Source organism: Xiphophorus maculatus, chromosome 3 (assembly GCF_002775205.1).
Source record: "Xiphophorus maculatus strain JP 163 A chromosome 3, X_maculatus-5.0-male, whole genome shotgun sequence".
Taxonomy (NCBI): domain Eukaryota; kingdom Metazoa; phylum Chordata; class Actinopteri; order Cyprinodontiformes; family Poeciliidae; genus Xiphophorus; species Xiphophorus maculatus.
The window spans coordinates 23442608-23456009 of record NC_036445.1 but is presented as its reverse complement, the minus strand read 5'-3'; the positions used below and the strand labels follow the sequence as shown (position 1 = coordinate 23456009).

Here is a 13402-nt window from a genome sequence, read left to right as displayed (position 1 = left end):
ACCCCTTCTGTTAGCAATTAATTATCTCCTTAACGAAAACTAGAAAAAAAATTCCCAACATGGAAACGTATTTTAGGAGCTTTTTCATCAAGCTGGTTCCAGTGGTAAAAACTAATCTCTACATTTTTATGTCTTCCACTGGTGGAAGCACTGAGCCTTGCAACATGAATCTTGTACTATAGGCACAAAACTTTTACTAGGCCAATGCAAAAAACAGTTTTCATCAGGAGATACATGCGTAAAGCACCAGCAAACAGATGTTGAAACTGCAGACTTATGTTTTGCTTTTTAATATTCTTGTTGACAAAAACAAAAAATGTCCAATGTTCCAAGTTTCTTATTTTTATGTAATCATCAATCAGGGGTGGTAAATGTCAGTCGCTGCCATTTTGAGCCAATGTGGCAACTATTGTGGCCACTGCTTGAGTCCAACAGCTGAGAGAGAAACCTGAGCATTGCACACTGCTATAGAAAATAGTTATTCAGAAGTATTGTGGCAACTAAAAGTAGTTAAATAATCTGTTGATATACGTACTTATTAGTCAACTAACAATCATTTTAATCCTTCTCTGTTTTCTATGAACACAAGAAAATATTTGTTATATGATTAACATTGCTCTGAATGTTATTTTAATCTTCCAGTAACATGACTACTACTGTTTTGTTTTATTTCAAAAATGTGTCTAGCTATCTGGCAGAAAACATTTAAGTCTTGAATTCATCCTGTTTATTTATTTTCTTTGGTAACCTAGACAACACAAAGGTGTTTAGATCAAATGGTAGCTTGAGAATGACATACCAGCCTCCACAGAGGGTGGTAGAAAATTAAATTTTGGTCCCTGCTGCCAGTGTTGTGAAATTGGATCTCAAAACGCTGTTTATTACTCCATTCATAAACAGTCATGTCTTTAAATATTGCCAGGTGGCATCAGTAAATCCCACCTGAAGCTCTGAAAATATCACTGCTGTGGGCTGCACCGTTTCTGAATATTAATCGGTGATCACAAATGACTGTTGGGAATTTTCTGAGCAGACTGGGTATTTCAAGATTTTCATGATCAAGAATACAAGGGAAATTACTACAATTAGCCAGAGTACAGCCAAAGAAGCAATGGACATAATTGTGTACTTCGCCAATATTGTTCATGATACTTACTTTTGCATCTTAAATTGTTTGCTTTTTCTTTACTTTGCCATGTATGTTGATATGCAGTTATGCAGTTTCCACATTATTTTGAACGAAAAGAATAATAATTGGACATAAAGACAGACAGCTCTTCCGCTTGCCCTTTCAAGTTAGCATAAATAGAAACCTTAGTGAAGATTAAAGAGCCCTTTTAATTTATTTATTGCATTAATTAATTTGTTAAGGTTGAAATTCAGAAAGGAACATGACAAAAACAACTATCATAAATTGGACATCAGCATCATCTGCCTGATTGGGGTGTTTCTCTATTGATATGTGTATTCTCTTTGTGTATTCATTTCCACCATCCCCCTAACTCTGTGATGCGTTTACATTTAGCTAAATCCTTCATGCCTGAGAACGTCTGGTTGTATCGCTTATTATTCTGTTGAAATTATATGCTGAGAATAGTGGAGTGGAAATAGTTTGGGTAATGATGTCTTTCATTTCACTGTTTCCAAGCTCTGACTGTGTTCTCATTATAATAGCCTTTCCACTGCTGTTTTTCCAGCGACAAACTTGTATTGAATCATATGTTTAGACAAACATTTCACTTTTACACTGTAATTTAGCTGCACATTCATATTATCACTTAAAAGTTTCTTAATTGCATCATTGTGCTTACATGCATTTATTAAAGCTGCAGTATGCCTTTTACAAACATTTGATTTTATATATTAATGGTCACCATGTTGTGACAGCATGTGAGAGATCGAGCTCCTCCACCTCCTCCCAATGTTATAATTGCTGTCTGCGTAAATGCACCACTCTCGGAGAAAAGCAACCAATCAGTGCCAACAGGAGGGTCTTAGCTCTGTCAATCAATTTCATGTATGTGCTGCTCAATGTGCTATTGGCGGAGAAACAACTTACTTACTATTGTATACATGAGTTGGACTGACAGCATTGAAGCCCCCCTCCTGGCTTTGTGCAAATGACAGCAGTTTTATAAGAGGAGCTCAATTCTTTTTTTTTTCTTACTGATTTTCTCTCTCACTTTATACTGTCATGATATAGTGAAAGTTTCTAAATGTAAAACAAATTTTTTCTATATAAGTTACATACTGCACCTTTAACCAGACTTGACTTGCATACAATCAACTTAACTTTATTTTAACAGAAATAAGCTTTTGCTAACAATTTTTAACATTTTAACTCCACTTACTTGTAAGTTTTTGCTGCTAATTTTAGAGTTTGTCCTTGAAATGGACTGCGAGTCCATTCCTCGGCTGATATGGAAACAATAGGAACTGTTGCTTTATTAGGCCAGTTTTAAAGAGCAGCTGCTGTTTTTGTTGTCAGCATTTTTAATTATGTAATTAATGACAAAAATTATCAATATTTTCCACTGACTCATTTGGACAATATTAAAATTTGACAACATGAAGACTCTTTTTCTCTATTTTTCATGCTTAGTGTTCCCAAACTCTGGTCCTCAAGATCCATGTCTCACAAGTTTTAAAATTTTTCCTTCTACAACACACCAACGTTGAGCTGTAGACTCCCCTAAGGGTCTAAAAAGGTAAAATTTCAAATTAGGTGAAAATGCCACATAAGTATATATACCATAAGAAATAGGCTGTTGACCGGAGTGGTTGACTGATCTTTTTTTTTTTTTCTTCCAATCAGTAAACTAAAACACTACCAGGCTGTACTGATAATGACACTCCTCAGTGCTGAGGGTGTTACTGAGTGAAAAAGACCCAAAGTGAACAATTTAGTATCAGTAAAAAGTCATTTAGAGAAAGCACTGATGTAAAAGCATTTTGAAATGAGGGAGAGAGAGTGAGAAGATTATGATTTAATGCAATAAAAATGTTATGATTCAGGAAAAATGCTGCAATGTATGAGGCTTATAAACTTCTAATTGCTGTTGGATTTTTTAAAATGTGTTCTTTTATTCCTAGCTTGAGGCTGTTGTGTGGGTCATTATTCACCTTAGTAACAGATAAGCTTTGTATTCTCATTTCATGTTTCAAACAACAAACCAAAGGCAAGCAGTGTAATTTAGCTGGTTACTAAATTATGGCTGGCAATACCGGTCATAACACTTTTTCTATTACATAGGTGACAGCATGTTGTTGCTGAGAATCAATAATTCAAAAAATACGTCTAAAGGAAGCATGAACAAAATCAATCCAAAAAAGAACATTTGAGATAATAAATGATTCCATGAAATGAGAAACAAAGTGATTCAGAGCTACAGAGCTAATGCAACATAGAACGAGAGACAGATGGAGAAAGATAGACACAGAGTTAGACAAATTGAGCTACATCATTTCCGTCTCCCTCTTCTGTTCCTCTATGGCACACTCCTTCCCCGACACACTAATCAGGTGGCGGGAATGTGTGACAGCTGCCTTTAGGGCTGATGTAGTGTGTTCAGGTGGAAGCAAAGGCTGCATCTGTCCAGCCAATTATTGGCCCTCTGTTCCCAGGCACATACACTCATTCTTTTGCCACTGTTTTTGCTGTGATTCATAAGCAGGGGACGATGTAGCTGCTCAGGCACCTGGTGTCTCTAAACCCGCATTGACATTTCAGGTTGGTTTGGAAACCAATGCAGATGCATGACACCTGCTCTCTCTCTCTCTCTATTTTCTCTCTTCTTTCTATTTTCACTCTGAGTTACACTTGTAGTAACTCAGAGTGTGTAACATTGGATCTTGAAACTTGTTCTGGCACTTCAAAGTTTTTATTTTGTGGGCTTTTATGAAAGTTTTTTTTTTTTTACTTGTGTGGTTCTGACCTTCTGTGGCTTCTGTTGAACTTGCTTTTATCACATGTCAAAGCAAAAAAAAAAAGGTTAGTATTCTCTGACAAACACCAAATGATCTGGCATATTTTATATTTTAAACAAATTCTAGAGTGTTAACAGACACAGTATTATAATATAAATAAAACCACAGGAAGATACAGTAGGATATTTTGCTCAAATTTAAACTAAATCATTATGTGAAGTAATTTTTTTCATATGTTGAAAATATTGCCTCACTGCCAACAAAGCTCTTAAATTTAAAAGGTTCCCAAAGAGGTTAACTACTTTTCATTTCATATCATATTCAAACAAACGAGAATAATTTTATAATTAGCTGTAAATCTTTGCTAGCTGAAAATGTTAAATTATAGCTACCCTTAGAAGTTAAAATATGATCCAAGATATTTCAGTTTTGTGGCCGATTTCAATTTTTTGGACCTGTCGACACCGATTTCATCCTATTCCACTTTTACTTTTAGTACTACTATTATCAACATCCAAAATAATTCTTCTATCTTCTGCTCAAATTGAAATTGATAAAGGCTACAATGCTGTCTCTCCCTGGATCACTGAAAATACACAATTACAGTACAATCATGTGAGGATTGGAAAAGGTGTCAGTCAAAATCCAACGGGCAACAGAAACGGCATCAAGTTTAATGATGCTGCAAGTTTTTTGACTCCTGAACAAATCATTTTTTGCAAGGCTCAAACTAAAAGTGTAACATAAAGCTAAATATTTAATTGTTCTCCAAGATTAATTCAAAATAAAGAAACACTATCAAAGAGACAACAGTTTAGATTTACTGATATGCAGCAATTTAACTCATTATGTAAAGAGAGAACTGAGTAAGCCTTTTTGTTCTGAAAAGTTTATAATTAATGAATTTCTAATTGTTATGCTAATTAACAATTAGCACAATTAGTGTGGCAAACCACAGTCTCCACAGTGTGTACAACTCTGAAATTTTCCAAAAGCTTCTAACATTTTCCAATTAAATGTGTTTCATGACTCACAGAGGCTGAAGTTTGAAATGATAAAAGTGAGCTACTGAGAAGCTGCTGAGGCCTCCAGTGAAATCAATGTTTCCTTTTTACAAGGTTCCTAATTCTGATTTCATCTTTAAATGTCTTTATTCTTAACATAGAGTTATCTTCTCTGTTATAACTTTTGCACCAAAGCGTGTTCTTATTACTCTTGTTGCAAAACAAGACTTGGCTTTTGAGTTTCTGACTGGCTGGTCACTGATTGTGTTGCACGAGTTTGAATTAAAGATTTTCATTCACCAGCCAATTTCTCATCATATCCTTATATTTTATATCATTTCAGCCAAACCTAGACATAAAAACTACTGCTCACATTTGATATACTTCCTCAGCTGCTTTAAAATGTTGCTTCATTTAAATGATAGAAATAAGTATTTTTATTTTGACCTCCTCAAGCTAAAACCTATTTTAACATATTTTTGTTGATGCTCAAACTCAAAAGTAATTTTTGTGCACACTTCTTTTGAATATCTAAATCATGGGCTCTTAAGTTTGAAAAGACAAGGAAAGCATTGGTGTTTAATTGTTTGACATTTTTCATCTACTCACCAGATTATCTTGTTGCCAAAGCAACAGGCTGTAATTGGTGTGAGAGCCTTTTGAGTTTTTTTTTGTTTTGTTTTATGTTAGACCCATGCTTAGATCAAGGGGTGATTTAACACAGATCTAACCTTACTTATCCCTCTCCTAATTGAAACAATTAAAACAATTAAATTCAAACAATCCATCTGCGAATTAAAATTCTCTAATTGTGTTTTTAAGGTGGACATCTGTCCATATCTATACAAATCAACAAGCATACATTCATGTTTTGCAAGATGGAATCTTCTCTTTATTTTGTCTTCAGGACCAGTTTTATTTTTTGCCATTCCTTTTTGTTGTCCTCGCGTATTAATCACTTGACCACATGTTTTTATGTAGTTTTTCATTTATTTTCCAGTTGTCTGAATTTTGGATCCTGAAGAGCTGTGATCTTGTTCATCAGTTGTATGTTGCTGCAACTCAGCATCGGTTCTTGCTTGTCCTTCCTCTTTTGTATCACATGTTGCCATAGCAGCACATCTTTTTCCTGTTCTGCACATTTTATCTTCATTTTCAGTCCACTCACAGATAATGCACCAATCAGCTTTTTAAAAGTGATAACAGGTTTGTTAGGTGTTCATATTTTTCTCTTTTCTGTTACTATTGCAGGTAAGGGCTTTTTTTCTACCTCAGTCTGCAATGCACTTGAGCTGGTGGGTGCCTTTGGCCCATCAGTGTGTGAGCAGGTCGCCACACAAACTTTGATTGTCCTATTCTGTTCTGTTTTTCTCAGCCAGTAATTAGTCCCCCCATGGATCCTCCTCTTCAAACTAAGGGAAAGGGGGTAATTTTAAAGACTTCCAAGCTACACATCAAACTGTTATTCTTTGAAAATACATTACTTGAACTTGAAAAAAGTACTGTGGGTTCCTCCTACTCCTTTTCACCCCCTGCAGACACAGCAGTGAATTTTGTTACTAAAGGCTTTCTGATATATGATGCAGCTTGTAAGTGTTACTTTTGTAGTTCTGAACCAAGGTCAGAGTGAACTTGTATATTGGTTCATGACATTTTTCTTCATAAAGTAAATTCTTTTGCACACTAGCAATTTCTACAAATCTGCAGTGTGAGACTAAAATTGTTAATGTTTTAATTTATATTTGTAGATCCTCCCTTTAAGTTAATGCTAAGTTTGATTTAATTTTTTCAGCTTGATATATGTGTGGAGCCTGCAAAGTAAAACATATTTCCTATAAAGTTTAGCATGCGACCAGTTTTTAAACGGTAAAAGCAGATGCGATTAGTCAGAAACCTTAGACAGTAAAGGGATACAAAGTGTCAAATAAATGGCGTCCTGCCTCTTTCCTTTTCTGTTTATCATTTGAAATGCACAAACACTGACTCTTATAGACCCCAAGCTTGCCTTCACTTTTAATTTAAACCAAAGTTCCTTATAAATTGAGTACAATAGTCTTTAGAGTGATCGCGCATCTTGCAAGGTCACACTTAAGTTATGTTTCCTGTGTTTAAAATTGCATCACTGCTTGCCGCTGGTAGTGTCTGGACATGCTGTGAGTACCTTCAAAAAGGGTAATTATTTACTGCACAGTTCACTGTGCTGTAATTGGAAACTCTATTGAAGCTGTAAATACAGCCCCCTCTCTTTTGCTGTCACTGTGAGGGTTCCTGTTTTCAAAGTTTGGCAAGCTACAGACATTATTTACCTGGCTTATTGTCAAGTTGAGATTCAGTTTTAAATGGGTTCAAAACCAGCAATAAGAGGTAATGGAACATGAGGCAACTACTGCACACAAGTTTGACTTCATGTTTTGCAGCCCGGCTCACTGCTGTGAAAGGTCGATAGAACATCCGCAGCTTCTGCTGAGAAATGGTCAGCTACACATCTCTTTTACGACGTCATGAAAGTAAATGGATTTGTTTGGATCTGCACCTAATTTGAAATGCAGCAATGAATCAGACTGTTACAATATAGCTGTGAGCCCTGAAACATCTTCGACAATAGGGGCGGGTTCCCTACTTGGGTTTTGATAGAATAGTACTCTGGTTTATTACCAGTTGTTACACTTCATCTCAGTTCTGAAAGTTTTTTTTTCTTTAGATTGAACAATGCCGTTATTTGTTATGAAGGTTTTGTACATGTATGTTTTGCATAACTTTTTTCCCAAAGTGTAAAAGGCAAGTAGTACATTAGGAATTGCTTATTAAGTTTTCTAACATGTTGCAATGATTGTTGCAAATAGAAAATACAGTTGCTAGTAAAAGAAATGAGGTGTGGTACGCAGCTGTATTCAACAAACCTGAATGAATACTTTTTAGAACCACCTTTACAGCAATTCGAGAGTGTCTCTGCCACATTTGCAAATCTACAGGTTGATATGTCTTTTCTGCTAAATAGCTCAAGCTCTGTCAAATTGGGTCGTGTGTGTTTATGCAGTCTGCAATTCTTGCTTGGATTTAGGTCTTGACTTTTGCTTGGCCATTCCAGGACATGAATGTCCCTTGATCTCAGTAGTTCAATTGTACTTCTGGTTGTATGTTTTGTGAACGTGTTGTACCTCAGGCTGCATCCACCTACTAACTTCCCTGTACCTGTTGATATAAAGCATTCCCTGTGCATGATACTGCCACCACCATGTTTCAAAATGGGACTTTGTGTTCCAGGTGGTGTGGTGTCTGCAAAAAAAAAAAAAAAAAAAAAAAAGGTTTCATGGAATGTTATGCAATGTGTTTGATCAATCTAACAGTTCACCAGGAATGAGGAATCAGGCACAATTTCATCAATATGAAAGTATTGATGTATTGATGTGAACTACCAGTATTGATAGTTAATGTGCTTACATTGTGACTGAACTCAAACATTCAGAACTGAGGTCTCCTCTCTTGTCTGCAGGTTAACAGGATTTACCATCCCTCCGCCTGTTACCAGTTCTGATTCCATTTTTTCATTGAGGCTTACCAGTGACTTTGCAGTAAGCGCTCATGGATTTAAGGTGGCTTATGAAGGTAAGAACAGCATCATTTCTGTTCTTTGACTCCTACCGTAAGAAAAAGACAGTCTTTTACATGAAATAGGCAGCTCTGCATAAATGGCTCTTCATTTAAAAGGAAGAATCCATCAATATGGGGAAAATAGACCGCCTATTCCTGAGAGAGAAAGGTGTGATCACACTTAATCTAACCGATTACTCTGGGACTTTGCTCTTGAGTTATGGAACAGTTAGGTGTTTCAATTAGGCAAATCATTCTCATATTTTCTAAATCAACATCCCTGCCCCTAAAATCTCTGAACCTCATTTGCTACTCCAGAGGTGCAGTTAATATTGCAAAGCAGATGGCAATGGGAATTAGTTGAACTAATTGATGTACCAAGATATCGTTGTAGAAGCAAAGCTGTGGAGAACTTTCTAAAAATAAACTATCGCTCTCTGTGATCACAGACCTCTGATGCAATTGTTTACTCCCCCATCAATGTTTGTATTTATTATTTCTTGTTTATGTTGTTCTAATTGAATCTATCGTCTTGGTTGTTCTACCTATTTCTTTGCTGCCAGCTTCTTACTGCTATATCAGAAGTCTTCAAATTCAGGCCTCAGTGGCTGGTATCCTGCAACTTTTAGATGTCTGCTTCAACACACCTGACTCAAATGATGTGGTCATTAGTAGGACTTGACTGCTAATGACTGTTGATAAACATATCTTCTGGTCTCAGTCACTCTCCCTACCTCTATTTAGTTCCTTCTCCTTTCTTCGCCTACCCCAGACTTTACCACTCTAAGACCTTTAACAAAGCCATTTGTCCATTTGAACATTCTCTCACCATGATGTCTTTTGTACTATCTACCTTTTATTTTTTTAAAAACCTTTAAAAAATTACAAGCTAACTTACAGTATATGGTTAAAAAAAATACTAGTATACATGTGGAAATGCTCCAGTTTATTCTGTGGCCATTTTATCTAAGTTTTGTCGTTATTTTGATGTGGGAGTCAGATTAAGGATTGAGCCAACGCTCTAATATGGTAATGATAAACCCATCCCATATTCTGCACAGCTCAGCTTTTTAGGTATATCACTCATTCTTTAATCGTCTAGCGTGGCAGTACATTATCCGGATTGCAGCATAAATTCCTACAAGTCCCACTCCTCCTTAAAATTATGTTTTAGTCACCATCAGTTCTTGTGTTTGCCCTATAAACTAAGAATATGACAAGATAATGTTACATTATTTGAAGTCTTAGGATGAGAAAAAAAATTATTTCTGCAGGTTTGAGGACAGGCTGCTGCAGAAGCTCTGTCTATTTCAAAAACAGTTTGCATTTGTTTAGGATCATTGTCCTCAAGGAACACTCAATTGTCAAAATGTTTGACCACAGAGTTGTTGATTCAAAATGAATAGGTATCCTGAATTCTGTCTAAAACGTATGATATTGCTTAATACGAGAGTCTTTGTTAACAAACAAACCTGTTGATATAAATGATCATTCTTATAAGAAGAGTGGTGAAGTATCCATCTGGAACAGGGGTCAAATCCCAGCCTTGAGGACCAGTGTCCTGCAACGTTTAGATATGTCTCCTTGGTGATTCAGTCAAGTCTTTAGGTATATTGAACCATGGACACATCTAAAAGATGCAGGACACCGGCCCTCAAGGCCTGGATTTGTGGAGCTTGTTGTTGGCTACAAAAATTTACTACTAAAGGACATTTATATGGGTAAGGAGAGGAGGAATTATATAAAATTGACCTTATCAAGCTTTATTACATATAATGTTATTCCCTCGTCAAAAACATACCTGGGGTGTTGCTTTGATTCTTTTATGCATGTTTGAGAAATACTTTAATCTCCCGTGGGAACCATTCAGGAGCGCCTTAACGCTTGCTCTCATAAAGCTCCTCCTTGGAGCTGCTGTTTCCAGCCTAGCTTCTGCCCCACATTGCACCCCTCTACTCCGACTCCCTGACTTAGCCCCTTCAGACTAGCAGCAGCAATTATCAAACACCTGATGGAACTACTAGTCTGCTGAGATTATCAAATGAACTACATCTCAGCCCAACACTCCTAGGTACTGTTCTAAATGTCTTAATAAAGGAGCATTGTTGTGCTGAAGGCAGTGTCACAACAGGAAATTGTCTTATGTTACAGATTAAAATTTCATGTCATCAAAGGGTGGTGTTAAATTTCTTTTAAGTCATATTTGATATCTACAACTGAAAGTAACAATTACTTCATTTTGCTATAAAATGTCACTATGTGCCTGGAAAATGCGCAGTACCACCCATTTAACTAAATACTAGGAGGAGCATATTGTACTAGGAATATTTTTAAACTGTCCCCCATACAGAAAATCCACATTAAATAAAACTTAATTGAATATCAATACAACCTCGTATTAAATTGCACAATTTATTCTGACATTTATGGCCAAGAGGGCACCTAATCTTCTTTCTGATATTTTATATCTACAAATTTTGCATATCCTTATTCATGGATTACAGTGTTACATTGCTCCTTTATGTCTCATCACTGGTGACCTTTCACATTTGTTATGGTCACCATTTTGTGCCCTACAATATTTGGAGATTTGATCTGTTGTTTACAATCAGCAATTGATCCTTTTGTTGTAACTGCATTAAGAAAATTTAAAGGAGAGCAAGTGAACCGTTACTGAACTTTTTTAGGTTTATCATTTAAAAACACATGAACAGCCTAAACTCACCCATAAAATATTTACTCCTTGCCATGCTGACTCTCTCGCTGCCTGCACTGTCCTTTTTATGCCAAAGTGGTTAGCTTTGTCTTTCACATGAATATGTATGTGCTGCTCTTTCTTATGACTAAGAATGTGTGATGCTTTAAGAGTGTTAGAGATGATTGAATCTTGACCACAATTGGATTTTAATCTTTCCTCTACAAGAAGGACGCAATGAAGGACACGTTCCGACTGAATCTAATTTCTCAATGGCCTGTCGATATATCAAGTATTTCTGTGAATTGAATTTACTGATTAGAGCCACTTTTGAAACTTTCTGGGTTCAAGAAAAAATGTTGCTTAAAAAATGTTGGAAAGATGAAACTGCTTTTATTGAGGTGTTGGGATTTGGGGCCTTTTGTGTAACGCATCCAGGCAATGAAGGCTACTACTTAAATTGACTAGACATACAGTATATATGACACAGCATACGCTTCACCTTTGGTGATGCTTGTATTTGTAATAAAAGCATTGCAACCTCAGTCTCAAATGTGCCTGCCTGTTTTTAGGATACTTGACCCATAAAATATAATTTCTTTTTTCCCCCCCAAATCAGATTGTTTGTGCCATTGCAGATTGTCCGTTGAGCCAGAAAAGTGTCTGTCTGCATGTATGAGCATGTGTTGTTTACCAGCTGCTTTGCACTGTGATCTAACACAGCTTCAGTCAGTACACTTTTCCCCACCTGCATAAAAACACTCTGCTCATCTCAGCAACCAGTGAAGCATCTAGCTGGGAAGCTGGTCTACGCTGGCTTCTCCTGTGGGGAAAGTGTGCTCGCAACACTGCGACTCCGTCAAACTTCCATCTTCTTCAAAGGCTACAGAGTCATTAGATATACAGGAGAAATAAATAGCTCACCCCAGAGAAATCTCAAATTGAAATTCCTCATTCACTTTTTCGCATAACTCTCTCCTTACTGCTGCTATGTAGAATGAGACAAGACAGACCCACTTCTATTGTGTGTGTGTTTCAGTGAAGTGCTTTAGTATAATCATGCAACCTTTTGCTATTTTTCTTATCTGGACTATAAGTTTGTGGAAAAGGCGAAATATGTCCATAATTAACTTTTTTTCCCCAATTTTCAAACAAGTACTATGTTCTCTCTAGGTCCAAAAAGGTTATAGACATTTAGGTGTAGGTTACACTATAATGCAGCATATCATTGTTTTGTTTATTTAGTTTTCCTGTAGAATGACTTCTGTTTATACATCAGGTAATGTTTTATGACACTTTTAGATTAAAATTGCTTTGTATGCATTAGTTTCCTGTTTAATGAGAATGTTTTGCACATAAAGCCATCCCCCGGAGTTTCTGAGCTGCTGTTTTTGCAGGATTCAGTTAGATCGAGAATTTATTTGGGGACTTCTTGACAGCAATACTTGTTTGCCGATGGCTAACACCGCATCTAAAACATTATTTCTTGTGTGGGTTCTCATAAAAATTTAAAGTCTGGTACAATATTAAGTGCATGTTGTTATTCATGTGTGCTTTTTTGCCCTGAAGTTTAACACAAAGTTATACTGCATGCTGATACTACACTAAGCTGTCTTTTGTTTAGTTTCTTGAAGTGATCTCAGAATCATTCTGCAGAATGAATAGGTCACTGCATGACCTGAATATGCTGGTTTTGTAATGTTGCCTGTATGTTTTGGGTGCTTGCTATAGTAGTAGACCCTAACCATAATCCAAAGTCTTACAGCTGTGAGGAAATGGGTTCTTGTCCAAGATTTTACAGTATGTGGGCCTACTGGCCCCTCCATTCAAAATTGAAATTGTTCTACACCCTGGGAGAAAAAAAAAGTCAGAAATTGAAACTCTTATTTCCGTAGAGGTTAACAATCTTAGAAAATCAGGAGATGATCAAGTACCTGCTTTTCTTACTGCAGGGATATCACCATGTGATACTGTCTACTTGATACATAACTTCAAAAGAATATTAAGGCCATTTACATTATTCACAACATGCATTTTTCAAGACTGAAAATTCTTCTTATTGTTGCCAAGTTTTTATTTATCCATGTGCAATCTGCTATATCTTCCTGCAACATCTGGCAGCTAAAATGAGAGCTATCTTTAGGTACAAGGTTCAGAGGGTACAGTCTGTTTTTCAGCGTGAATT

The 13402-nt window shown here is 36.3% G+C and overlaps 1 protein-coding gene across 3 annotated transcripts in view; it reads left to right on the top strand.

The window, feature by feature from the left end:
* LOC102234306 (CUB and sushi domain-containing protein 3-like) overlaps nucleotides 1-13402 on the top strand; it is a 243084-nt gene that overhangs the window by 29867 nt on the left and 199815 nt on the right. For all 3 annotated transcript variants that reach the window (XM_023330906.1, XM_005810786.2, XM_023330905.1), the window contains exon 3: nucleotides 8425-8537. In XM_023330906.1, coding sequence (XP_023186674.1) covers nucleotides 8425-8537 — 113 coding nt within the window. The remainder of the gene's footprint in view (nucleotides 1-8424; nucleotides 8538-13402) is intronic.